Raw genomic sequence first — 27563 nt, forward strand, 5'->3', positions numbered from 1 at the left:
GGCTGCCAGGATATGATCAAATCCTACACCAATACATTTAATACATGCTACATTCTTGTTCTTTATCCTTCATTCTAAATTATATAAAATACAAACATAAGATTCTACTACTACATTTGGGGGAAGAGTTTGCAGGAGTTCAGTTCCTGATTTTTATTTGACGTCTCTTTAGCACTTGTTTTGGTTTGGCCTTCCCCTTTCCATCCCTATTTGAGGTTTCTGTCTCTATCACAGCAGGTGATGCAATGGTATGTGAGAAAGAGGAGGAGAATTCTCAGCAGGAAAATGTTGAGCAAGTGGATAAACACAGAGAATTATCGCAAAGATCAAAAAGCAATGTATCCAGGAGTCATGAGCAGGGACAATCCTGTGAGATTCAGCACAAACCAGAAAGAGAGCATGGAAATCAGCCAGGGGAGAAAGTGGATAAATTTATTTCCAGTTGGAGAACTCAGAAGGACATCAAGGAAACCACAACACAGCAGGAAATCCTCAGGGGAAAGAGAAAAAATACATTCACTGAGTGTGGGAAAAACTTACGTGACTACTCAGCCCTTATAAAGCATCAGAGAATCCGCACAGGGGCAAGGCCCTATGAATGCAGCGAGTGTGGAAAATGCTTCACTAAGAGCTCAGCCCTTTCTGAACATCAGAGAATCCACACAGGGGAGAGGCCCTATGAATGCAGTGAGTGTGGGAAAAACTTCACTTACAGATCAGGCCTTTTTCTCCATCAGAGAATCCACACAGGGGAGAGGCCCTATGAATGCAGTGAGTGTGGAAAATGCTTCACTAGCAGCTCAGCCCTTTCTGAACATCAGAGAATTCACAAAGGGGAGAGGCCCTATGAATGCAGTGAGTGTGGAAAAAACTTCACTCAGAGAGCTGGCCTTTTTCTCCATCAGATAAGTCACAGAGAGGAGAGGCCCTATGAATGCTATGAGTGTGGGAAAACCTTCAATCGCAGTTCGCACCTTATTAGGCACCAGAGAATCCATACAGGGGAGAGGCCCTATGAATGCATTGAGTGTGGGGAAAGCTTCACTAACAGCTCAGCCCTTTCTGAACATCAGAGAATCCACAGAGGGGAGAGGCCCTATGAATGCAGTGAGTGTGGAAAAAAATTCACTCGCAGATCAGGCCTTTTTCAACATCAGAGAATCCACACAGGGGAGAGGCCCTATGAATGCAATGAGTGTGGGAAAAGTTTCACTAGCAAATCAGCCCTTTCTGAACATCAGAGAATCCACACAGGGGAGAGGCCCTATGAATGCAGTGAGTGTGGGAAAAACTTCACTCACAGATCAGGCCTTTCTGAACATCAGAGAATGCACACAGGAGAGAGGCCCTTTGAATGCCGTGACTGTGGAAAATGCTTCACTAGCAGATCAGTCCTTTCTAAACATCAGAGAATTCACACAGGGGAGAGGCCCTATGAATGCAGTGAATGTGGGAAAACCTTCATTCGCAGCTCGCACCTTATTAGGCATCAGAGAAGTCACACAAGAGAGAAGCCCTATGAATGCAGTGAGCAGGGGTGGCTCCAGGCACCAGCACAGCAAGCATGTGCCTGGGGCAGCAAGCTACACGGGGTGGCCTGCCGGTCGCTGTGAGGGCAGCAGTCAGACGGCCTTCAGCGGCATGCCTGCGGGAGGTCCACCGGTCCCGTGGTTTCGGCAGCAGGCACGCGGAAGGCGCAGGACTGTGAGATCACCCGCAGAAACGCTGCCGAATCTGCGTGACCAGTGGAGCGTCCGGAGGCGTGCCGCCGAAGGCTGCCTGACTGCTGTGCTTGGGGTGGCAAAAATATAGAGCCGCCGCTGGCAGTGAGCGTGGAAAAAGCTTCACTAGCAGATCAGCCCTTTCTGAACATCGGAGAATCAATACAGGAGAGAGGCCCTATGAATGCCATGAGCGTGGGAATACCTTCTCTTGGCACTCAGCCCATGTTAGCCATCAAAGAATCTGCAAGGGAGATCAACACCATAAAAATCTCTAGGGCTAGCCATACTTTTTTTCTTTAATACTTTTCCTGATTCCCACATAGTAACTTTCAAAGCTGTTTGAACTATTTGCAGCACCCTTATCCCTCAGCTTGTCCAGATGAGTGGCCCATTTTTACTTTTGCAGTTCCCCCAGTTTTGAAGTGGGCCCATTTGTCCTATCAACTCCCTTGTCCCATGAGTAATTCCAGTGTACCCTTCCTATCAGGAGGCAGGGAGCATCACATTTATACTATTCCTCCTATTGCAAAGTTATTGTTAGAGTAAAGGACAGTTATCTGTTCCGTAACTGGCGTTCTTCGAGATGTGTTGCTCAGGTGTATTCCACTATAGGTGTGCATGTTCGCCACTTGCACTGGTGCTGGAAGTTTTTCCCTTAGCAGTATCAGTAGTGGGGGAGCACCGCTGCGACCCCTGGAGTGGCGCCGGTATATCGTGCCATAAAGGGGGCTGCGTGTTCCCCCCCACCCTCAGTTCCTTCTTGCCAGACAACTCTGACAGAGGGGAAGGCGGGTGGGACGTAGAATACACTTGAGCAACACATCTCGAAGAACGCCCGTTACGGAACAGGTAACTGTCCTTTCTTCTTCGAGTGCTTGCTCATGTGTATTCCACTATAGGTGACTCCATGCTATCCCTGATGGAGGCAGATAGGAGTTTGAAGTGTAAAAAAATTTTTAGGGGTTACCCGGGCTGAGCACCGCCCTATCAAACCCGGCGTCATCCCTTGTCTGGGAGACGATCACATAGTGCGATGAGAAAGTGTGGACAGAGGACCACATAGCAGCCCTACAAATGTCCTGAATAGGGACATGAGCGACATAAGCCGCGGATCTCGTCAAATGAGCCTTCACTACAGGAGGCAGGGGAACCCCTGCCAGGTCATAACAGATGCGAATGCACGAAGTGATCCAGTGGGAGATCCGCTGGGTGGAGACCGGTCGCCCCCTCATGCGCTCAGCCAAAGCAATGAAAAGCTGGGGGGACCTTCTAAATGGCCTGGTTCTGTCCAGGTAAAAGGCCAGCGCTCTGCGCACGTCTAACATGTGCAGGCGGCGTTCCTTGTTGGAGGAATGGGGCTTAGGACAGAGGATTGGGAGGAAAATATCCTGATCCATATGGAAAGCCGAGACCATCTTCGGCAAAAAGGCAGGGTGAGGGCGGAGCTGAACCTTGTCTTTATGAAAGACCGTATAGGGCGGTTCAGAGGTCAGGGCCCTGAGCTTGGAGACCCGGCGGGCTGAGGTGATAGCCACTAAGAATGCCACCTTCCATGACAGGTGGGACCACGAACACGTGGCTAATGGCTCAAAGGGAGGCCCTGTGATATGGGAGAGTACCAGGTTTAGATCCCAGAGCAGGACCGGGGTTCTGGCGTAAGGGAATGCCCAATCTAATCCTTTCAGAAACCAGGACGTCATGTGATGGGAGAACACAGACAGGCCCTGCTCCGGGGGATGGAAGGCTGAAATGGCTGCCAGGTGCACACTGATGGAGGAGGGTGCCAGGCCTTGGGTCCAAAGGGACAGGAGGTAATCGAGGACAAGCTGGCTAGGGACGGAAGAGGGAGAGAAACCTCTATCCCTCGCCCACATAGAGAATCTATACCACTTAGCCAGGTAGGTTCGCTGCGTGGAGGGTTTCCTACTTTCCAGCAGGACCCTTCTCACATCCTCAGAACACCTCCCCTCCTCCTCGTTCAACCACGAAGCAGCCAAGCTGTCAGATGGAGCGCGGCTAGGTTGGGATGGAGGAGGCGACCTTCCTCCTGGGAGAGAAAGTCCGGGCGTAGTGGGAGCCTGCAAGGAGGGGCCACTAAGAGTTGCAGCAGGGACCCGTACCAATGCTGACAGGCCCAATCCGGGGCTATGAGGATCATACTCGCCCTGTCTGACTTCACCTTTTGTAGGACCCTCTCTATTAAGGGGAAGGGCGGGAAGGCGTACAAGAGGGGCCCCGACCATGGGAGCAGGAATGCATCCGATATGGCCCCTTCGCCCTCTCCCACTCTGGAGCAGAATTGAGGACACTGTCGATTCTGGGTGGTGGTGAACAGATCTACCTGGGGAGCACCCACTGTAGGAAGATCCACCTGCTCACCTCCTTGTGCAGGGACCACTCGTGTTGCTGGGAGAATACCCTGTTCAGGCGGTCTGCGAGCGTGTTGCTCTTGCCGGGCAGGTAAAAGGCCTGAAGGAGTATACTGTGGGCTATACAAAACTCCCACAGGAGCTGGGCTTCCTGGCATAAGGCCCGGGAATGCATGCCCCCCTGTTTGTTGATGTAGTACATGGCGGTCGTGTTGTCCGTGAGGACTCTGACCACCTTCCCTTGTATGTGCTGGCGAAATGCCACACATGCCAGGCGTACAGCCCTGAGCTCCCTGACATATATGTGCAGGGTTAGCTCCTCTGGTGACCACATACCCTGGGTCCTGAAATCCCCCATGTGGGCTCCCCAGTCCAGGTCCGAGGCGTCCGACACTAGATCTAGTGAGGGATGAGGCTCTCAGAAGGGGATACTGCAGAGCATGTTGCTCGGGAGGGACCACCAATGGAGGTCTGCCACCACCCTGGGCGGCACTGTGACAACCTTGTCCAGGCAGTCCCTGGCCTGGGAGTACCAGGAGGCCAGCCAAAGCTGGAGGGGTCTCATCCGAAGCCTGGCATGTCGCACCACATAGGTTCATGCTGCCATGTGGCCTAGTATTTGAAGGCACAGGCGTGCCGTGGTTATTGGAAAAGCTGTGATGGAGGCAATGAGAGCCTTGAGCGTCTCGAACCTGTCCCGTGGGAGAGAGGCCGTGGCTATTTGGGAATCTAGCAGCGCCCCTATGAATTGTATGCACTGGACTGGAAGTAACGTGGATTTCTCCTTGTTTACCAGTAGGCTTAGAGCCCCGCAGGTGTCTAGCAGGAACTTCATCTGCTGCTGCACCAGAGTGCGAGACCAGCCCTTGAGCAGCCAGTCATCGAGGTAGGGGAAGATCTGCAGCCCTTGCCTCCTGAGGTGGGCCGCCACCACTGCCATACACTTTGTAAATACCCTGGGGGCAGTAGAAAGGCCAAAGGGGAGGACTGTAAATTGGAAGTGGTCCTGACCCACCAGGAAACAGAGGTAGCACCTGTGACCCTCGAAAATGTGGATGTGAAAGTATGCATCCTGGAGGTCCAGCGCAGCAAACCAATCCCCCTGGTCTAGGGATGGAATAATAGAGGCCAGGGACACCATGCAGAATTTGCAGTGCACGAGAAACTGGTTGAGGTTCCGCAGGTCAAGGATGGGCCGAAGCCCACCCTTTGCCTTGGGGATGAGGAAATACCTGGAGTAAAAACCCTTTCCCTGGTATTCCCGAGGTACTCATTCTACTGCTCCCAGAGAGAGGAGGCGCTCTACTTCCTGGTAAAGAAGTAAGGCATGCTCCGGGGACCCATCGGGCTGCCTGGACGGGGAACAAGTGGGAGGGGCTGAAACAAACTGCAGCTTGTATCCTTGGGAGATGGTACTGAGGACCCATTGGTCCGACATGATATGGGACCACTGCAGTCAGAAGTCCGATAAATGGTTTAGAAAAGGTAACTTTATTAACTGGGTGGGGGGTACACTGGCAACAGGCCCAGTGACCCCCCTCAACAAGTCAAAAACGCCATTTTCCCTGCTGTTGGCCTTCGAGGTCCCCAGCTGTGGGGCCGAGTGGGATTAGCGTTGGGACCGACGTCTTTGATCCCTCTGCCGCTTAGGCGGGGGTTCATATCTGCCCCTAGCGGAGCAGAGGGTTGAGGCCTGGGTTTGTCCTTAGCAGGCGGGACGTAGAGGCCTAGCATCTGCAGGGTGATACGGGAGTCCTTCATCCCATGCAGACAGGTGTCTGTCTGGTCCACGAAAAGGGCCTTGCCATCAAATGGCAGGTCCTGCATTATGGACTGGGATTCTGATGACAACCCCGAAAGTGAGAGCCACGCCGCCCGTTGCATGGAGACAGCGGTCACCATCAAATGAGCGGCTGTGTCTGCAGCGTCCGAAGCCGCCTGGAGAGCCGCTTTGGTGGCGGTCGCACCCTCCTCAACCAACGCCCTGAACTCCTTCACCTCCTTGTCAGGAATGAGGGGCTCAAATTTGGGGAGGGATCCCCACAGGTTAAACTCGTAGCGGCTCAGAAGCACCTGATGGTTGGCCACTCTAAACTGGAAACTCATTGACAAATAAACCTTTTTACCAAAGGCATCAAGTCTATGACCATCCTTGTCCTTTGGCGTGGGCGCGGGCTGGCCATTCCATTCACGGTGGTGGATCGATTCAACCACTAGGGAGTTTGGAGCTGGGTGGATATAAAGGTACTCGAGACCCCTTGCGGGGACAAAGTACTTCCTCTCGGCCTTCTTGGAAATAGGCCCAAGAGAGGGCGGGGTCTGCCAAAGGCCAGTGGTGATGTTGGCAACTCCCTGATGGAAAGGGAGCGCCACATGCCCCGGTACTGAGGAGGCAAGGACATTGAAGAGGGTGTTGGAGGCCTCCTCCATCTCCTCGGCCCAGAGCTCGAGGTTGGCTGCCACCCTCCGAAGCAGCTCTTGGTGGGCTTTAAAGTTCTCCTGGGAAGAAGGAGGCGGTACCAGAACCGAATCGCCTTGCGCCGAAGGGGTGGGCGGCGCGGCGCCTTCAGTGGCTAACGGCACCATGGGCTCCCCGTCTGGATTCAGTGCCGGAGTCGGTGCCTGGGGTTTGGCGCCCATGAATTGATCTCGGTGCCGTGAAGGTGACGCGGGTTGGCACTGAGAAGCTCCAGCCATGGAGCGAGGGCCTGGCTGCGCAGGTGCCTGAGGCCACGGTGACCACTGGCACCACTGTCCCTGCCAGGGCACGGCCTGGAGCAGAGGTGCATCGGGTGCCGGCAGGGCAGGCTGGTCCTGTGATGCGGTGCGGCCCTGTGAGAGACAGCTGTGCGCCGATGTCGAGGTGCAGGAGGAGCGCACAGTGCTGTAAGAGCGGCTGGAGTGGTCCCGATCGTGACGACTCCTTCCCCGAGACTTTGACCTAGAGGAGGTCGAGACATATATGTCCGAGGAGCTGTCCGTGGATTCATTGCGGCGCCTGTGGCCACGGTGGCTCGGTGCTGGGGACTCTCAGGACGTGCCACGAGCATGGCATCTGTGACAGCGGGCGCCTGAGTAGGAGCATCAGTGCCGACGGCATCGTGACCTGTCCCTCTTGGACTCGCTGGAAGAGGAACGGCGCTGTCTCTTGCCTTCTCCTCGATGGCACTCAAGGCCGGAGGAGTGGGATCCGCTCTTGGAAGAATCCACACGCGGAGTCGACGTGGGGCTCTAATAGGCACCGTGACCCGGGAAGGTGCCTCGGCCTCCGACACCTCCGGGGAGTGCTGATGGGCGCCCAAAGGCGGCTTTCCACAGGATCGGGGACCCGACTGCGGCGGTGCTCCCTGAACCGGAAGTGTCAGTATATCGTGCGCGGCCTGAGCTGCCTCCAGCATTGAAGGCAGGCATACCGCTGGTGAGGCTCGCACGGACAGGACTGGACTACTCTGCTCAGCGCGAGTTGGAGCTCTCTGTCCCGGTGGGGATCGTGGGCTGCCCAACTCGGGTCTGGCCTCACCCCTGTTCTTCGCCCGGCGCTGCTGAGACTTCCCTGGCTTCTTAGCTGGGGAGCCGTGCCGTGACGTTGACGGTGCTTCGCTGCGCACCGAGGACGCAGTGCCGGGTGCCGATTCAGAACGGCGCACCAGAGGCACCTCACCACGTGCCAACTCCATTAAAAGAGCCAGGAGTCAGATCTCATGCTCCTTCTTCGTCTGTGGCTTGAAGGAGCGGCAGATCTTGCACTTCTCACTACCGTGAGACTCGCCCAGACAGCGAAGACACTGATTGTGGGGATCGCTTCTGGGCATAGAATTGCGACAGGAGTCGTACGACTTGAAGTCTGGGCCACAGGACATGCCCCGAGCCAGGCACTCACGAAAGAAAGTTAAATAATGGAGAGAGATCAGTGAACCGGATACCACTAAGCTGGAGACGCTGCAGCTACACTAAGCTGGAGCAAGTTTCGACTACCTTCACTGGCGGCAAGAAGGAACTGAGGGTGGGGGGAGCACGCAGCCCCCTTTATGGTGCGATATACCAGCGCCACTCCAGGGGTCACAGCAGTGCTCCCCCACTATGGATACTGCTAAGGGAAAAACTTCCGGCACCGGTGCACGTGGCGAGCACGCACACCTATAGTGGAATACACATGAGCAATCACTCAAAGAAGAACCAATGATACAGATTGTATCATTGTCAGTTGTTCCCACATTGCTCTGGATTGTGCTGAACAGCAGTTATACTGGGAACTTTTCAAATTATATTTAAATTAAGAGGAGCAGGGGCAGGAAAAAGTGTCATTTCAGCCTCTGTGACACTGGAAGGAGATGGAGTGACTCAGAGATTCCCTCCTTCCCCATCACTGCAGAACTGTTACCTTTTATCTGAGCCATGCAGAGTTTATCTTCATCACATTCTATCCATCCACTTCTCAAAGTATCATGTGATGAAGAGTTCTCAGCTGTCTGTGCTTGGAGACGATACTTTGACTTTAATCCTATATCAGAGTCGCTATGACTGGAGATGAAAGTGTCAAAGACCTGGAAGGGAAATTCAAATGGATCCCAAACACAGTGTGATCATTTGGAGTTTAAATCCCAAGTTCCATCTATTGGTAAAGCCACTTCTGCCAAGGTAGCTGTTCTGTCCCCCATTATGGGGATGTTAGGATACTAAAAATGTTGTAAATAGCATAACTGACTATTGAGACAGTGCTGAGTGAATCTGGTTTTAATGGATCAGAGGAGAATGTGATGGGAGAATCTCTTATCCTGATTCTGAGTGATCAGATGTAACCTGCTCTGGAATTTCACTTGACACTTTCATTGTCATGTATTCTATCTCTCTCTGATGTGGGTTTCTATCTTTCCTGAAGTCTGTTTGCTCACCCAATTGGATATTAGTTCAGTTTGATAGGATGTAGTTCAGATTTATTGGAGAATTTAAGACACATGACCATTTGCTAAAGTCACCATTTCTCACTTCAGCTTTTATTTTCCCCCACCCCTCCATGATGATATGGAGACAGTTCAAGTGCAGTTCTGTCAACAGGCGAGAACTCTCCAAGTTACTGGACATGCTAACAAAGAAACAGCAGTGATTTAAAATCTCCACTCGGAAATGGTGAACAACAGCAGAACCCCAACTAACTGAGAGAAGTGCTTATGATCACAATGTAGTTCAATTGTTTAAGTCAATATTGTCTCAGATGATCTGGGGAGAGAATTCCACATTAAGTGATTTTGAAGTAGGCAAAATGTCCATGTATTTGATTCCCAAATCATTTGTAACCCAGGCCCTACAGAAGAGCTCTCCTAGCTAATCCTATGTATGGGAGATGCTGCCCTTCACAACGCAGATGTTGAGGAAATTGAAGAGGGTTTTGTTGAATTTATCCTTTTTAGGTATAAATGTGTATAAAATGAAATCAGTGTTTGAAATCTAATAGCTGCAGAAAAATAGCTATTTTTGAATAGAAACTCCAGCTCTGGTAACTAACAGAGATTCTGATCCAGCTCTGTATCCAGTCCCTTGCCTAGAACTGTGCCACCAAATTAAAGAAAAACTGGGCATGTTTTTGGAAGCCATTCCTTACTAACACTGCTGAGGTTTGGAGTGGTTTTGTAAAGGATTCTACTTCAGAGAAGTGTACATTTACCCTAACCAAGGCCAAGGATTTGGAAAGAACTGGGGTTGAAAGAGTACACACCCAATTCTTGCTTTCCACCCCAGTAAAGGAAGCTATGGTGACCAGTGACCCAAGAAAAATTGTTTGTACCACTGCATTTACTAGTTCAGTGTCACTGATTACACTTCCAAAGGATGCCAGGGTTAGAATGAGAACAATCATCCTTCACCGTTTGGATCCAAGGAGAGAGTGCTTCATAGGACATTCCTTCCCCTTGGATCACAAACTGGCTGCCTGATTGGGTAACAAGGACTTTCAGGCTGTAGAAATGATGGTAATCAATGAGGCAACGAATGTGTCAGGCTCCAATTTCAGACTTCTGAATACACGCCTGATTCTATGTTTTTTTTGTCTGACACTATGGCTACACAATAAAGCTGATGTTGGCGCAGCTTCACCAATGTAGCTGCACTGCTGTAGCACTGATGCTCTAAGCCAATGGGAGAGATCTCTCCCGTCTGACTTTATTACTCCAGCCCCTGCAAGCAGTGGTGGCTATGTTGGCAGGAGAAGCTGTCCTGCTGATGTAACGCCATCTATGCAGGGGGTTAGGGCTGTGTAACTACATTGCTCAGCTCTGTGGATTTTTCACACCCCTGAGCAATATAGTTATACCAATAAATGTTTTTAATGTAGATCAAACAGTTTTCTCTTGTGTTTTATCCATTTCCATCACTTCTCCTCTACCTCCTCTGACCTTGAAAGATTAAAAAGTGTGAAAAGAGAGGTATTTTTCCTCATGATACAAACATTCCCACATAGGAGACCCCTTCCATGAACACACATGGCAGAAGAACCAAAGATATATGAACTCATAGATGTGGGTGGGACCTACGTTGGGACAAACCACAACTTGAGCCAAGAATCAGTTGTTGACATTGGGGATTAAAAGAAAACTAACATATATGACAAGAATTTGTGATCTTTGAATATGTTAGTTTTACCAGTGAAAATGAAATTATAGATGAAGTTATTGATTAAGCATGAGATACTCGTGTGATAATCTGAATTATTTTGGAAAACTGAAAGTTGTCTTGTTTTTTTGTTTTGTTTGTCGTACAGGAAATTACAGCTAATCTTGAAAAGTTAGTTTGATTTAATTTACCCCCTGTAGTGTAAGGAGTTCTTGTAGAAAACCTCACTCCAAAGGTTGAGGTGGGAGAATGTGTGTGAGAGTGTATAAGAGAATATTGGTCCAGTGAAAACTACTCAAGGAGACAAGTTGTATAACTTTTTACCCACTTAGCCTGTAAGGGTCACTGACTTCCCCACTTCTCTAATTTGCAAAGGAAAGGCATTACATCTGTCATAGGATGTGTCCAGCAGGTAGGAAAGCTGTAGTCATCAACCATCAATATCAAGGAAAAGGCTGAAGTCCATTGCTTTTCATATCAAAAAGCCATCTAAAGGCTGGTCTACACAGAAAAGCTATGTTGACATAGTTACATTTCTCAGAGGTGTGAAAAATCCACTCCACTGAGAGAAGTAGTTAATGTGACCTGAGACGCAGTGTAGACAGTGTTAGGTTGTCAGAAGAATACTTTTAATGTTTGAAGTGTAGACATAGCCTTAGACAGATTGATCCCCTATGGGAAGCAAGTCATGACATCAATTCCAATTTTGACTCATCTCCCTGCATGTGAGAAAGCTACTAGTATGGAGGGCTGAGCCAGCTGTCTGATCGCCTGGTTCCTCAGATGTAGCTACAGCTCTTAGTGCCCATCAATCCAAACACTGAGAGAAATGGAGAGTTCCAACCGTTGTCATTTTAGTATCTTATTGTTCCTTTCTCTATTTTTTTGTGCTGGCCTTTCTGTTATATCAGAGTGTGACAGTATAGCTCAGGGCATGTGTGACAAAAACTCATTGGTGCCAATTGGCAAAGTGATCACTGTTGTTCACAAGCAACTCCTGTATCAGACCTGAGAAACTCACCACACCTAATACACTGATTTTATTATATGTATTGAGGAAGCATAACAGTGAGATCTCTACTGAAAGCGTGTAAATTATTGATACTCCTAATCACTGAAAGAGGTGTGTATGAGTCATACTGAAGGAGTAATGTAAGTATGTGACGTTATGAGTGTAATATAATATCTCATTGAAAGATGACAGGGCCAGAAAGAGTTAATTAACTCACAGACTGACCTAACTCATGGGTGAACCTTAAGGACTCGTTAGGAAGATATGTAAATTAATAGAGCTTTGAAATGCAAGTCTGCATTGTTAGAGATCTCAAGGGTAGATGTTTGCTCAGGTCTTGTGATGTAAGCAAGCAAGTCTTGTCTATTGCTATAACTTTAATTCAAAGATCAAAAAAGGAATATTAACATTTATGATGATACTTGAATGAAATAGTATTATTGTCTATATGTCTCTTTGAAGGTTGTGGTAACCTGTATCTGAACTGTTTAATGGATAGATTACCCTGTGCTAATTGCCAGGATGTTTGAGAGAAGGAGAGTTAAGCCTATTGTTTTTTCAGGCCAAAAGGCTGCTGGAAATGTATAAGAACCCTGGGACATGATCCTATTTCATCTCAGATCTGCTTTGGGTTTCAAGAGGGGGAAACCTTAAGCCACAAGGATTGAGATCCCCAGTCACTGACTGGAGCCACCCTGAATATGGACATTGGACTATAACCTATGGACTATATCTAAAAGGACTTTTGGCAACTACAGGATCACCTCTGCTATGTATCTGAACTTCAAGAATTGAATTCAAGTCTGTATGTATATTGATCTTTTAACCAACACTCACTCTCTTTTCTTTTTTAATAAATTTTAACTTAGTTAATAAGAATTGACTAATAGCATGTATTTTGGGTAAGATCTGAGTTATAATTGAACCTGGGTATATGGTTGATCCTTTGGGATTGGAAGAACCTTTTCTTTTATATGATAAGATAAGATTTTCAGTAATCATCATCATATGTGACAGGTGTGTCTGGATGGAAGCCTGAGGCTGGGTACTTTAAGGGAACTGCGTTGTTTGGACTTCTGAGTAATCAGTGAGGTACTAAAGAAGCTGTTTTGTGCTGGCTTGGTAAATCTAAGTATTGGAATATCCACCAGCTTTTGGGGTTTATCTGCCCCGTTTTGTTTGTAGTTCACCCTGATTGAGTGACCTCAGCGGGCTCCCATGGGCAGCACCATCACAAAGTACATGGAAAATTATGCCCATATAGTATTGTCATGAAAATGAGTCGCTCCAATCATTGGTCTTAATGGGGACGCCCCATTCAAGTGGGAGGGAGTTGTCACCTCTCCCTTGCTACCTAATTCCGCAATGTATTGCTCAATTGTCAAACTTTGCACCAACCCAGAAAAGCTAATGGAAAACTATTAAAGACAAACTGTAGACATCGAAACCCTGTGGAAGTGAAAAGGACAAAATGACAATGAGGAGATCGTCCTTTCTGTGAATAAATACAAAAGACTGATTCAGTTTATAACAGAATAGAGAAAAACACTCAGGGTCCATTTACTAAGGAGATCCCTCATGAAAGGCAGGGCCCTGGCTCCTAGGGACTAGCAATCACTGCAATAGACTGAAATGTGAGGTGAGAACCTACTTAGATAGGGAAAGGTAACTATTAAAAAGTGTAGGTTGCGTTTTGTGATTTTGTTTTGTTGGTAATGGTTGGTTTCCATCACTTACATTTGTTTCTGTTTAAATCTCTATCCCTTGTTAAATACATTTCCGTTTGTTCAATAACTGTACTCAATTGCTGTGTGTGATACAGGAGCAGTGGTCTATAGTAAAGCTGGTAACCTGGGATATACCATTGCTTTGGGAAGAGAGGATCTGGGATTTCTCTGAGTTTCTGGGGCTCAGGGCTGGACGCCAGAGGGGGACACATTGAAGGAACTCAGGGGTTAGGGTGCCTCTGTTGTCAACTGGCAGGGCTGCTGTAGCTCAGAGGAGGGTGCTTGAGTGCCAGACAGGCTGGTGAGTTTGGTCACTAAAATCCAGCTGCCAAATGCAAAAGTCCCTCTTAATAATGGCAGGTTGCAACACAGCCCTCAGCATCCTGAGAAGGGTCCCAATGTGCATCTATGTTGATCCACCTGTCAAATCCACACAGGGAAGGCACCCTATAGCATAGTTCCCTGAATCAAAATAATCCTAAAACTCTGCTCTATGAAATCATAGAACATGTGCTCTTCCTTCTGTGAAAGCATGAAAAGAATCCAAGCACTGGAGGGTTGGGATTGGGTCCAGAGTGCCCTAGATAAATTGGAGGATTGGGCTAAAAGAAATATGATGAGGTTGAACAAGGACAAGTGCAGAGTCCTGAATTCAGGACATAAGAATCCCATGCACCACTGCAGGCTGAGGACTGACTGGCTAAGTAGCAGTTCTGCAGAAAAGGACCTGGATATTACAGTGGATGAGAAGCTGGATATGAGTCAACAATGTGCCCGTGTTGCCAAGAAGGTTAATGGCATATTGGGCTGCATTAGTAGGAGTGTTGCCAGCAGATCGAGGGAGGTGATTATTCCCCTCTATTTGGCACTGATAAGGCCACATCTGGAGTACTGCATCCAGTTCTTCTTCAAGTGCTTGCTCATATCAATTCCAGTTAGGTGTGCATGCGCGCTGTGTGCACGGATGTCGGAAACTTTTTCCCTAGCAGGTACCCGTCGGGCCGGCTGTGGAGCCCCCTGGAGTGGCACTGATATTGTGCTCTATATATGACCCTGCCAGCCCGACCCCCCCTTCAGTTCCCTCTTACCGCCCGTGACGGTTGTTGGAACAGTGGTCTCTTGTTCTCAAGTGCTCCACTACTCCCTAGCTATTCTACTTATCTCTGTATATAGTTACCCATTGTTAGTTAATTGTTATCTTTAGTTAAGTATAGTCTTTAGCACTTGAAGGGGTTTTCCCTTCAATGAGTGCCTCACAGGGCGCCGGGGCATGCCACCCCAGGGCTTCAAGCCTTGTAGCTCCTGCTGCAAGCCTATGCCCACAGGCGACCACTACGACTCCTGTCTTCGGTGTCTGGGAGAGGCCCATCAGGTGGATAAGTGCAGGATTTGCAAGGCGTTCAAACCTCAAACTAGAAAGTAGAGGGACATTAAACTAAAGTTTCAGGGGGTAGCCGTGTTAGTCTGTATCTACAAAAACAACAAGGAGTCTGGTGGCACCTTAAAGACTAACAGATTTATTTGGGCATAAGCTTTCGTGAGTAAAAACCTCACTTCTTCCCACTTAAACTAAAACAACTCCTCATGGAGTCTGCTCTCCGTCTGCCACAAGACTCGGCCCCAAGCACCTCAGTGCAGAGCGCTTCTCCAGCGGTGCCATCTACAGCACCGAAAAAGGACTCGGCACAACCTCCTAGGGCCCAGTATCAGAGGGGTAGCCGTGTTAGTCTGAATCTGTAAAAAGCAACAGAGGGTCCTGTGGCACCTTTGAGACTAACAGAAGTACTGGGAGCATAAGCTTTCGTGGGTAAGAACCTCACTTCTTCAGATGCAAGGGGCCGGCACTCTCCCCGGCACCGCTCCCACTCCTCAGCCACCCGTAAAAAGCAGGCCACAGAAAAGCCTCCTCAAATGCTTGAGGTGGACACCACACTCCTGGCTGGGCACGGTGCGGGCCAGGGACAGAAGGCCGACAAACCATCCAGTAGGTCTCAACCTGCATGGAGCCCCACCTCCCTGGGAAGCCCCACACTGCCGGACTCCCTGCAGCTAGAGGAGGAGGAGGTCACGCTACCCTCCATGCCTGATACTTTTGAGGCTGTTAGAGAACTCATTGAAATGACGGTGCCCAAATCCCCGGTCTCGAGGCCTCCACCATCTCGAGCCCCGGTACTGTCAAGAGGGAAACCGGCAATCTTTGGGCCATCTGCCCCCAGACCAGCATCACCGCGCCGCTCTGAGTCCTGGCACTGCTCTGAGTCCTGGCACCACATGTATGCTCTGCGCCGGTCTGACTCGTGGCACCGGTCCGACTTGTGGCACTGGTCTTGGAGCCACTCCCGCTAGAGGTGGTCATTGTGAGACCTGGATCAGGACCAGGACCTGAGACCTCCCGGCACCTCTTAGACCAATACCATTCTGCCCAGTGACACCACTCCTCATCGCGACACCGCACCTCTCTGCAACACCGATCATGGCACCATTCCCTGTTGTAGCACCATTCCCCGGCATGGCACTAGTCATGGTCATGCTCCCGTTGCCATTCCCCACCGAAGCGAAGCCCAACTTCTCGGTGCCAGTTGATCTCCCAATACCGCTCTCCACAATGGCACCGCTGATCCCTGTCTGGATCTTGCCATTCCTCACAGTACCCATTCCACCTGTTGGGGGACACAGAACCCTCTCTGGAACCCTGCACCGCCCCTTCTTGGCTGTCCCGCTACCAGTCACCCTCCCTTAGGTCAGGTAGGTCACTGGGAGCATCGGAGGTACCTCGATCAGGTCCGGGCAGTCTCGGACAGGATGCTTCAGTGCACCACTGGCAGTCCCAGTGGCAGTTCTGGACCCTCTGGGCATACCACCAAGACCAGGGTGCCGTCCCCCGGCGTCTCTCCACCATTACGTTCGGGGTCCCATATCCCTGAGGCAACCCTCAGTCATCCTCCTCCAGACCCGGCACAAACCCCCATTCCCAGCCCCACCCCCGGTGGAGGCTACAACCGGTGCTCAGGAGGAACCAGTAGAACAAGAGGCTGTCTAGATTCCCATCCACTGGGCTGCTTGATGAAGAAGGAGCAGGGAGAATCCTCCAGGACTGGAAGGAAGGGTCCCATCAGCACAGACTGAGGGGCAAGGACACAGAGAGGCAGTCTGTGCTGAGAGAGAAGAGAGGTCGGTGATTTACATGCGACAGGGGACAGTGCCTCTTTGCAGGGACAGGAGGTGAGGGTAGCTTTTTATGGGGGAGGGATAGCTCAGTGGTTTGAGCATTGGCCTGCTAAACCCAGGGTTGTGAGTTCAATCCTTGAGGGGGCAAAATCAGTACTTGGTCCTGCTAGTGAAGGCAGGGGGCTGGAATCGATGACCTTTCGGGGTCCCTTCCAGCTCTATGAGTTAGGTATATCTCCATATATTATTAATCCGGTCCTGCTGGTCGCGTACTCCTTGTCTTCTGCTGATGAGGCAGTCGTGGGTACGTCCACATCCAGCCCACTACCCATGGACTACAGGACCCCGCAGAAGCTCCGACGATGGGTGACCCTAAACATGAACCTCCAGGTGGAGGAGGTGGTAGAAGAAGAGGACCCCATGGTGGACATTTTGACACCAGAAGGGCCCTCTAGGGTGGCCCTGCCCATTATTAAGACTATCCAGTCAAGTGCCAAAACAATCTGGCAAACTCTGGCCTCCATTCCCCCCATGGCCAAAGGGGCAGAAAGAAAGTACTTTGTCCCCATTAATGGGTATGAATATCTCTTTACCCATCCCCCGCATCCTCCCTGGTGGTGGAGGCGGTAAATGAAAAAGAAAGACAGGGTCAGCAGGGGCCTGCCCCTAAATCAAGAGATGGGAAACACCTGGACCTCTTTGGCAGAAAGGTTTATTCTATGGGTGGCCTCTCCCTGTGGATCACTAATCAGCTCGTGATCCTTAGCAGATACAGCTATAATTCATGGTCTGCTATGCAAAACTTCAAGGAGCTCCTCCCATCTGATTCTTGGCAGGAGCTAGGAGCCATTGCTGAGGGCAGGCTAGTGGCCTGGACTTCTCTTCAAGTGTTCCCTGGATGCTGCAGACGCAGCAGCATGTACTCCTACATCTGGCATCACCATATGTCGTAACGCCTGGCTTCAGTCCTCAGGGCTCCCACCCGAAGTCCAGCAAACAATCCAGGGGCTCGATGGTCAGGGGCTCTTCGCTGAACAAACCAACTCTAGGTTGCATAGCCTAAAAGATTCACAAAACACCATTAAGTCTCTCGGCATGCATACCCGGTGACTCAAAGAAAGCCGTTTAAGCCCCAGCCCACTCAGCAGTGGTCTTTCCCCACTAGACCAAGGCAGGACTTCTCCCGCAGGAGGAGCAGATAAACTAGGCATAGGCCATCACATCCTCCTCTAGGGCAGGGCCAGGGACAGTTCAAGCCCCCTCTGGGCCCTAAGCACCCATTGTGAAGATGCGCACGAGGACAGATTACCAGTCCAAATCCCAGCCAGCTATCCTCCCTTTCTGAACCATCTATCCCGCTTCTACCGTGCATGGTCCTTTATTACATTGGACCAGTGGGTCCTCTGCACGGTAGAGGTGGGCTATTCTATCCACTTCTGCTCTTTTCCACCCTCCCACCCCCCTTGCCCGTCCCTCTTCAGGGACCCTTCTCACAAGCAACTCCTTATCCAGGAGGTCCAGTCCCTCCTTGCCCTAGGAGCCATGGAGGAGGTACCTCAGGAGCTCAGAGGCAAGGGTTTCTATTCACGCTACTTCCTTGTCCCCAAGGCAAAAGGGGGCCTACAGCCCATTCTGGACCTCAGGGAACTCAACAAGTACATTGTCAACTTAACGTTCCACATGGTCTCCTTGAGCACGATCATCCCCTCCCTGGATCCGGGAGACTGGTATGCCACCCTCGATATGAAGGACACTTATTTTCATGTTTCAATCACCCTGTCTCACAGACGTTTTCTCCGTTTTGTGGTGAAGAAGACACATTATCAGTTAACGTCTCTCCCATTTGGCCTGTGCATGGCTCCCTGCGTCTTCACCAAATGCACAGCAGTCACGGCAGTCTTTCTTCACCACCATCACGTGCATGTCTACCTGTACCTAGACAACTAGCTCATATGAGGCTGTTCTCGCCAGCAGGTAAAATCACAGGTACGAATGGTCAGAGACACGTTTGACGGTTTGGGCATCATTCTGAATGTCAACAAGTCTGTTCTCACCCCAACTCAAACAATAGAGTTCATTGGGGCAGTTCTGGATGCAAACCAAGTGAGAGCATTCCTCCCAGACATCTAGCCCTGGCACACATAATCACTGGCCTTTGCAGCTTTCCCACTATCACGGTGAAGTAGTGTCTCAAGCTGCTGGGCCACATGGTGTCCTGCACTTACGTGCAGCATGCCAGGCTACGGCTCAGGCCCCTGCAGACGTGGCTTGCTTCCATGTACTGCCTGGGCCGCGACAGTCTGGACATGGTGCTGACCATCCAATGGCATCCCCTCGATTCCCTACGTTGGTGGCCGGACCCCCAAATGGTGAGCGCCAGGGTCCTGTTCCACCCTCCCCAGCCCACTCTGACCCTAGTTACGGATGCGTCTGCGCTCGGCTAGGGAGCACATCTCAGGAGCCTGACAACTCAGGGCCTATGGCAAGTAGAGGAACTGGCTCTGCATATCAACATCAAAGAGCTCAGGGCGATCCTGATTTTGTTTAATATCTTTATTAATGATCTGGAGGATGGTGTGGACTGCACTCTCAGGAAGTTTGCAGATGACACTAAACTAGGAGGCGTGGTAGATACACTAGAGGGTAGGGATCGGATACAGAGGGACCTAGACAAATTAGAGGATTGGGCAGAAAAAAACCTGATGAGGTTCAACAAGGACAAGTGCAGAGTCCTGCACTTAGGACGGAAGAATCCCATGCACTGCTACAGACTAGGGACCGAATGGCTAGGTAGCAGTTCTGCTGAAAAGGACCTAGGGGTCACAGTGGACGAGAAGCTGGATATGAGTCAACAGTGTGCTCTTGTTGCCAAGAAGGCTAACGGCATTTTGGGCTGTATAAGTAGGGGCATTGCCAGCAGATCGAGGAACGTGATCGTTCCCCTTTATTCGACATTGGTGAGGCCTCATCTGGAATACTGTGTCCAGTTTTGGGCCCCACACTACAAGAAGGATGTGGAAAAATTGGAAAGAGTCCAGCGGAGGGCAACAAAAATGATTAGGGGTCTGGAGCACATGACTTATGAGGAGAGGCTGAGAGAACTGGGATTGTTTAGTCTCCAGAAGAGAAGAATGAGGGGGGATTTGATAGCAGCCTTCAACTACCTGAAGGGGGGTTCCAAAGAGGATGGAGCTCGGCTGTTCTCAGTGGTGGCAGATGACAGAACAAGGAGCAATGGTCTCAAGTTGCGGTGGGGGGAGGTCCAGGTTGGATATCAGGAAAAACTATTTCACTAGGAGGGTGGTGAAACACTGGAATGCGTTACCTAGGGAGGTGGTGGAGTCTCCTTCCTTGGAGGTTTTTAAGGCCCGGCTTGACAAAGCCCTGGCTGGGATGATTTAGCTGGGAATTGGTCCTGCTTTGAGCAGGGGGTTGGACTAGATGACCTCTTGAGGTCCCTTCCAACTCTGATATTCTATGATTCTATGATCCACCTTGCGTGCCAAGAGTCCCTGTCCCACTTGCAGGGCTGACGCACAATGCCATGGCCATGTTTTATATAAACAAGCAAGGCAGTGCCTGGTCGTCTCCTCTCTGTCAGGAAGCCCTCCTACTATGGGAATTCTGTCTAGCCCCCTCCATCCTTCTCCAAGCTTCATACCGGCCGGGCATTCAAAATGTACTGGCAGACAGCTTGAGCAGACGATTCCTTACACATAAATGGTCGATTCGGCCAGATGTTATCCACTCCATCTTCCCCGAATCAATCTGTTTGCCACACAGGTCAACAGGAAGTACCCAACCTTTTGTTCCTTCTGGGGTCACAGCCCTGGCTTCATTGCAGATGCCTTCCTGATTCCATGGTCCAATCAACTATTCCCACCATTTCCACTCATCCACAAGTAATTTCTCAAGGTCTGCAGGGACAAGGCAGATGTCATTCTGGTGGCCCCAGCTTGGCCTCACCAGCGCTGGTACCCCGCCCTCATGGACCTGTCGATCCGGTCACCAATCCGCTTACCTCTCACTTCTGACCTCTGTGACGGATTAGATCACAGAAACCCCTTGGGAGCTGCCACCCGATGTGCCAAGATCCCGCGGCCCCGCTTCCCCAGCTGGAGTGCCGGCCCGAGCCCCGTGGCCCCGCTCCCCTGGCCGGAGCATGGCAAACCCCGCTGTAAGGCTCCCGCGGTGGGAGCCCCGCAGCCCCGCTCACCCAGATGGAGCACCAGCCCAAGCCCATCGGCCCCGCTCCCCCGGCCGGAGCACTGGCCCGAGCCCGGCGAGCCCCGCAGCCCCGCTCCCTCGGCTCGATTGCCGACCTGAGCTTGGCAAGCCCCGCGGCCCCGCTCCCCTAGCCGGCGTGGCGGCCCGAGCCTGGCAAGTCCTACGGCCCTGCTCCCTTGGCTAGCATGCCGGCCCAAACCCGGCAAGCCCTGCAGGCCCGCTCCCCTGGCCGGAGCACCGGCCTCAGCCCGGCAAGCCCCGCGGACCCACTCCCGCAGCTGGAATGCCGGCCTGAGCCCAGCAAGACCCACGGCCCCACTCTTCCAGCCGGAGCACCGGCCCGAGACCGGCCAGCCCCGCACCCCCGGACGGAGTGCTGGCTCAAGCCCTGCGGATCCGCTACCCCAGTCAGAGCGGCGGCCTGAGGCCTGCAAGCCCTGCGGCCCTGTTCCCCCGGCTGGAGCACCGGCCCGAGGCCTGCAAGTCCTGCGGACCCGCTCCCTTGGCTAGAGCACTGGCACAAGCCCTGCAAGCCCTGTGGCCCCAGTCCCCCAGCCGGAGTGCTGGCCCAAGCCCCTCTCCCCTGGACGGAGCACCGGCCCAAGCCCGGCAAGTCCTGTGGCCCCGCTGCCCCAGCTGGAGCGCTGGCCTGAGCCCTGCAAGCTCCGCGGCCCCGCTCCCCCGGCTGGAGTGTGGCAAACCCCGCGGTCCCGCTCTCCCGGCAGGAGCGCTGGCCCGAGCCCGGCAAGCCCCGCGGCCCTGCTCCCCAGGCTGGAGTGCTGGCTCGAGCCCCGCAGATCTGCTCCCCCAGCCGGAACCCAGCAAGCCCCGCGTCCCCACTCCCACAGCTGGAACGCTGGCCTGAGCCCTGCAAGCCCCGCGGACCCGCTTCCCTGGCCGGAGCACCAGCCCGAGCCTGGCAAGTCCCGCGGTCCCACTCCCTTGGCTAGAGCGCAGACCCAAGCCCCGCTCCCCTGGCTGGTGCACTGGCTACAGCCCTGCAAGCCCCAGTCGGAGCGCCAGCCCAAGCCTGGCAAGTCCCACGGACCTGCTCCCTTGGCTAGAGCGCTGGCCCAAGCCCGGCAAGCCCTGTGGCCCCGCTCCCCCAGCCAAAGCGCCGGTCTGAGCCCTGCAAGCCCTGCTCCCCCAGCCGGAGTGCCGGTCTGAGCCCTGCAAGCCCCGTGGACCCGCTCCCCCAGTCGGAGTGCTGGCCCCAGCCCGCCAAGCCCCGTGGCCCCGCTCCCCCGGCTAGAGTGCCAGACCAAGCCCAACAAGCCCCGTGGTCCCACTCTCCCGGCCGTAGCACCGTCCCAAGCCCCGCGACTCCACTCCTCTGGCCAGAGCGCCGTCCCGAGCCCAGCAAGTCCTGCGGCCCCGCTCCCTTGGCTAGAGCGCCGGCCCAAGCCTGACAAGCCCCACGGCCCTGCTCCCCTGGCCGGAGTGCCGGCCCAAGCCCTGCGGCCCCGCTCCCCCGGCCGGAGTGCCAGCCCAAGCCCAGCAAGCCCCGCGGCCCCACTCTCCCGGACGGAGCACTGGCCTGAGCCTGGCAAGTCCCGCGGCACCACTCCCCGGTCAGAGCTCCGGCCAGAGCCCAACAACCCCGTGGCCCCGCAACCCTGGCCGGAGCACGGCAATCCGAAGTGCCGCTGAAGACTAGGAGCGCCGCCCAGTGAGTACAAGCCCCACAAATCGAGCCCCACACTTGCTAAAGCCAGCCCTCGACAGAAATGTTCCTGTCTTTAACACTCAGATGCCCAACTACCAATGGGGGCTAAACTCAAATAAATCCGTTTTACCGTGTATAAAGCTTATATAATGTAAACTCATTAATTGTTTGCCCTCTATAACACTGATAGATATGCACAGCTGTTTGTCCCCCCTTCCCCAGATATTAATACATACTCTGGGATAATTAATAAGTAAAAAGTGAATTTATTAAATAGAGAAAATAGGATTTAAGTGGTTCCAAGTAGTAACAGACAGAACAAAGTAAGTCAACAAGCAAAATAAAATAAAATGTGCAAATCTATGTCTAATCAAATTGAATACAGATAAGATCCTCACTAGTTCCAGAATGCTCTCTTTTACAGACTAATCTCCTTTTAGCCTGGGTCTGGACAGAGAGGCCTTTAAGAACCCAGCCCTGGGAAGCCCATACTGAGAGGTACTTGTCTGTGGGAGGGGAAATAAAAAAGCCCCTCTGCCCCCTTTCCTATTTTTGCAAACACTGGTGTATCAGTCCACCGAGGCAACTGTTACCAACGGTTTTGCCCTGTGTCACCCTCTGGCAGCGCCTTTCCCCTGGGCTTAACTCCAGCTCCTTTCCCCCCCCATCCCTGATTTTGCCCCTCTGCTCCCATCCTAACCCTGCCTCCAGCTGCTTGACCCCCCGACCAGTCAATTTCCACTCCCTGCTCAGACCTTGGCCAACCCCTTCCTCTTATTTGCCCCCTTTGCCCCTTTTTAATCCCTGTAAAAGGAAGTCCACAGACTCTGATTCCAAGTAAGGGCAGGGTGAAGAGAAGTGGCTTCAGCAGATGTTACGGAGCATGCTCAGTTCATGTGAGCATGCTCAGTGCACCCTAAGTAGGAAATTCCTACACATAGTAGTTTCTCAAACTACCCCTGAGGCCTCCAGGAGTTTCTGAAAGCTCTTTTCCTTATTTTTCCTGCCTTCCTTCCTATCAGCTCCTCACTGCTCCAGCCCCTTCAAGCCCAACCCGGGCTGCTGCACTCACCGGGCCAGGGACTTTCTGAGGTGGGAACCAATACTGGATTTACAATGGCACCAGTGGTGCCACTGCGCCGGGCCTACGCTCCAAAGGGGCCCCGGCCCAGCCTCTCTTCTCCAGGAAGCTTGGTGCTGCTGTGCCCGGGGCTCTGTTCTGCTGTTGCACGGCTCCCGTTTTGCTACTTTGGGTGTACTGAGCATGCTCACTCGAACTGAGCATGCCCAGTAACCTTCGTTGTAGCCACTGCCCTCTCTCTGCCCTTACTTCTACTTACGATTTGCTGCCTCCTCTTTGGGGGGGTTTAAAAGGATTAAGGGGGGCAAATCGCAGCGGGGGGCTGTCAGGGTCTGAGCAGGGGGCAGAATTTTACTGGCTTGGGGGGTTCAAGCTACTGTAGCTAGCGGCAGAAGAGGGGCTGAAGGGCAAAAATCGGTGGTGGGGGGTGAGAGCCGGGGTTAAGCCGGGGGGGGGGAGACACTGCCAGACCCCGTGCGGGTACAAAACCCCCGTTTAGGGAGGGGGAGGGGGGGGGAACAGTGACCCCGTGGGATGAGCCACCCACTGTGCTCGCTAATCTAGGGGTGTGGGGGGGGGCAGAGGCTGTTTTTGTTGTTCTCACAGGGACGCTGCATGTCAGCCTCGGAGCAGGGGGCGGGTTCCTGGGGCTGGGGTCTTAAAGGCACAGGCCTCCAATTCCTAGCCTGTCAAAGCTTAATCAACGCAGCTCCTCTCTATCCTATACAAGTGTTGCAGGGCCAGGGCCGCCCAGACGGGGGGGGCCAAGTGGGGCAATTTTCTGCAGGGGCCCCCACGAATATGTCGGAGGCTGCCCCCGCCTCCGTCTTCCCCCGGTGTCTCAGCGTGCCGCTTCCGGGAGCGGCCCTGGCACACTGCAGCGCGGTGGCTCCAACACTGTCCGGGGCCGATCCTGGTCGCAGCACGCTGAGGCTCCAGGAGAGGGGGTAAGCGCCATGGTAAGGTGTGGGGCACCCCCCCCGACCCCATCCTAACCATCACCATCACCCCGCAATAGCCCATTATGTAATTGCAAATGTATACATACCATTAAAGCATTTAATGTTTTTAAATAATGTATTTAGTGTATTTTCAAATTATTACAAATTAATTTTTGAATGTATGTCACTGGTTATTTTTTACATTTCCAAATACATGTTACTATAGTATTGCAACTGTTTTTATGGAAGGGGCCCCCAAAATTGCTTTGCCCCAGGCCCCCTGAATCCTCTGGGCGGCCCTGTACATGGCTACGTTACTGATCCAGCCAAGAGACTGAATGCGGTGAAATATTGTACAGACACTCCCTCCCTCCAACTCTGCCTCTCACATTTTGAATATGTAAAAGTGTCTTCTATCAGTTTCTATGCCTATATGAAATCACTGCAGCTCATTTCTCTTATATAACGTGCTGAGTTGCTAACTCCCTCCCAGAGCCCACATGTCTGCACCCCCTCCTGTACCCCAATCCCATGCCCCAGGTCAGAGCCTGCACCCCTCACTCAAACTACCCATAGCCTGCAACCCTCCTGCACCCCAACTCCATCCCAGAGCCTGCACCCCAAAAAGGGCTGGATTAACTTTTTGTGGGCCTGGTGCTAAACATATTTGTGGTCCCCAAGGCAGGAAATGGGGACATGGGGCATGGGGGGCAGAGTCCTCAGAGCGACGGGCTGGCCGGGGGCAATGGGAGATGGGTCATGGCACGGCAGGGACAACCCTGCTCCACCCAGCCCAGTACAATGGCACTGTTTACAAACCGGGAGCTGCCAGACGCACACTGGCCAGCCCGGCCCTGTGCTCCCATCATGCTTCTTCCCCTTCGGGGCGGGACCATGACCCCAAGGTGATACCAGAGTGGCCCCTTTGGTTGATCTGCTTCCTCCTGGCTAATGTGACAAATTGATCTATTGTACGATTGAGGCGCGCTGTTTCACGTATTTGTGTGTGAGTCCGTGAAAAGGGAGGTAAGCTTTGGGGGTACGGAGCATGCCCCTGAGCCCAAGGTGAGACCAGAGTGGCCCCTTTCATCGATCTGCTTCCTCCTGGCTAGCATGCCCCTGAGCCCAAGGTCATACCAGAGTGGCCCCTTTCATTTTTTCCACTGGCTTCCGCCTTCCTTATTTCCAATGACTTGTCTGCTCATGCACCTGTCACTGGTCCATGGGGTTGCGAATCAGGAGGGATGGGGTTTGTGGTCAAAAACACTCACGGTCTGCTTCCTCCTGGCTAATGTGCCAAATTGATCTATTGGACAATTGAGGCGCGCTGTTTCACGTTTTTGTGTGTGAATACGTGAAAAGACCCCCACAAACCCCCATGCCCAGTGCCCTCCCACAGACCACTCCGAACCCCCACCAGATCCTCTCACTGCCCAGTGCCCCCTAGCTGTAGACCCCCCACAGCCCTCCCACAACTGCACAGTGCCCTGCCCCTCCCCGCCCAGAGCCCCCCCACAGATTCCCTCACTGCCCAGTGCCCCCCACTGCCACAACTGCACAGTGCCCCACCCAGACCCCTGCACACTTCCCAGTGCCCCAACACACACAGATCTCCCCACCCCCCACTGCACAGCACCCCCCCAGACCCACTAGAGACCTACTCTCCCACACCCTAACCCCCAGCCACAATACCCGGCCCTGATGGGAGGTGACTGTGTCTGCCAGGCTGAGCCAGCAGCGCAGCCAGAGCTTGTCCTGGGGCAGGATAACTCCGGCCCCTTGGGGGTGCAATCAGCCAGGCTGGAGCAGGAGCAGGGCCTACCCGGGCCAGGCTCCCTCAGGACCCACATGCCTGGCAGGACCCAGCTGAGCCTCCCACACTCTCCCCCTCCCCCAGCCGTCCTCTGGGACTGGCTGAGACTGGCCCAGCCTCTGCACCAATCCCAGGTGGCTCTTTCCCTGGGGAGGCAGGTGGGGCCCCACAGGTCCCAGGCAGTGGCAGTGGAGAAAGCTCAGAGCTGGAGCAGTGCTGGGGAGTGGGGCATATCCCTGGGACATGACTCCTGAGATCCCACCCACACCCATTGGCCCCGTGGCCAGCAGCCCTGCTGAGCCCACATGGTGGCCCCCAGCTGCTGGGTGATGAGCCCCCTACAGCAGCCATGTTCTAACATCAGGGATTTCTTGTATTATGTATAGTGAGTGTATTATATAAAAATCAGGTAGTAGGGTTTACAATGTTCTAACAAGAGATTATGCTATTATCATTCTCCAGTCAACTTGCACACCACTATTTTGAATTAGTGATAATTCACAGAGAGAGAAAGAAGAAAGCTGAATTTAGAAAATAATTATTAACCAGCTTCTTGGTTATTCACCAGCCACTTTGCTCCAGTCCATAGCACACAGCACCATAAACCCAGTAGAATCTGGCCAAGAGAATATTCACCTCAAATTGTCATCTGCTACACTCCCCCCCCGGCCCATTCCCAGTCACCACTATTCAGCAGGTCCGCCCAGAGGGGGGGGGGGCAAGTGGGGCAATTTGCCCCAGGCCCGAAGTATGTCGGAGACTCCCCACACTTCCGTCTTCCCCCATCCCATCCCCCGGCATCCTGGATGTGGCACGCTGAGGCTCTGGTAGAGGGGGTAAGCGGCATGGTAAGGGAGGGGCCGGCCCACCCCCTGACCCCATCCCCCCACAGCCATGACCCCCAACTCCAAGCCCAGCCCCTCTGAGCCGGACACCCCCTGACCCCATCTCCCCACATCCCTGAGCCCAGCCCCTGTGAGCCGGGCGCCCCCCAACCCAGAGCCCAGCTCCCCGGGCAACAGCAGCACCACCCCCAGGCAACGACAGCCCATTTGCACCAACCATCACCATCACCCAGCGACAGCCCATTATGTAACTGCAAATGTCTACATCCCATTAAAGCATTTAATGTTTTCAAATGCTGGATTTAGTGTATTTTCAAATTATTACAAATTAATTTTTGAATGTATTTCACTGGTTATTTTTTACATTTCCAAATACATGTTACT

At 52.6% G+C, this 27563-nt stretch overlaps 2 protein-coding genes across 25 annotated transcripts in view; one reads left to right on the top strand and one right to left on the bottom strand.

The window, feature by feature from the left end:
• Positions 1-13502, top strand: part of LOC101935634 (zinc finger protein 501-like) — a 35389-nt gene extending 21887 nt beyond the window's left edge. For 3 of the 19 annotated variants that reach the window (XM_065569784.1, XM_065569776.1, XM_065569785.1), the window contains one exon: positions 235-13502. In XM_065569784.1, coding sequence (XP_065425856.1) covers positions 235-1613 — 1379 coding nt within the window. In that variant the 3' untranslated portion in view covers positions 1614-13502. The remainder of the gene's footprint in view (positions 1-234) is intronic. The other 16 variants (XR_010593158.1, XR_010593156.1, XR_010593157.1 and 13 more) reach the window with 16 other exon arrangements.
• The window catches only part of LOC101936867 (zinc finger protein 239-like), a 309680-nt gene that overhangs the window by 235957 nt on the left and 46160 nt on the right, over positions 1-27563 (bottom strand). The window lies entirely within an intron of this gene.

This window comes from Chrysemys picta, chromosome 16 (genome assembly GCF_011386835.1).
Source record: "Chrysemys picta bellii isolate R12L10 chromosome 16, ASM1138683v2, whole genome shotgun sequence".
NCBI classification, from domain to species: domain Eukaryota; kingdom Metazoa; phylum Chordata; order Testudines; family Emydidae; genus Chrysemys; species Chrysemys picta.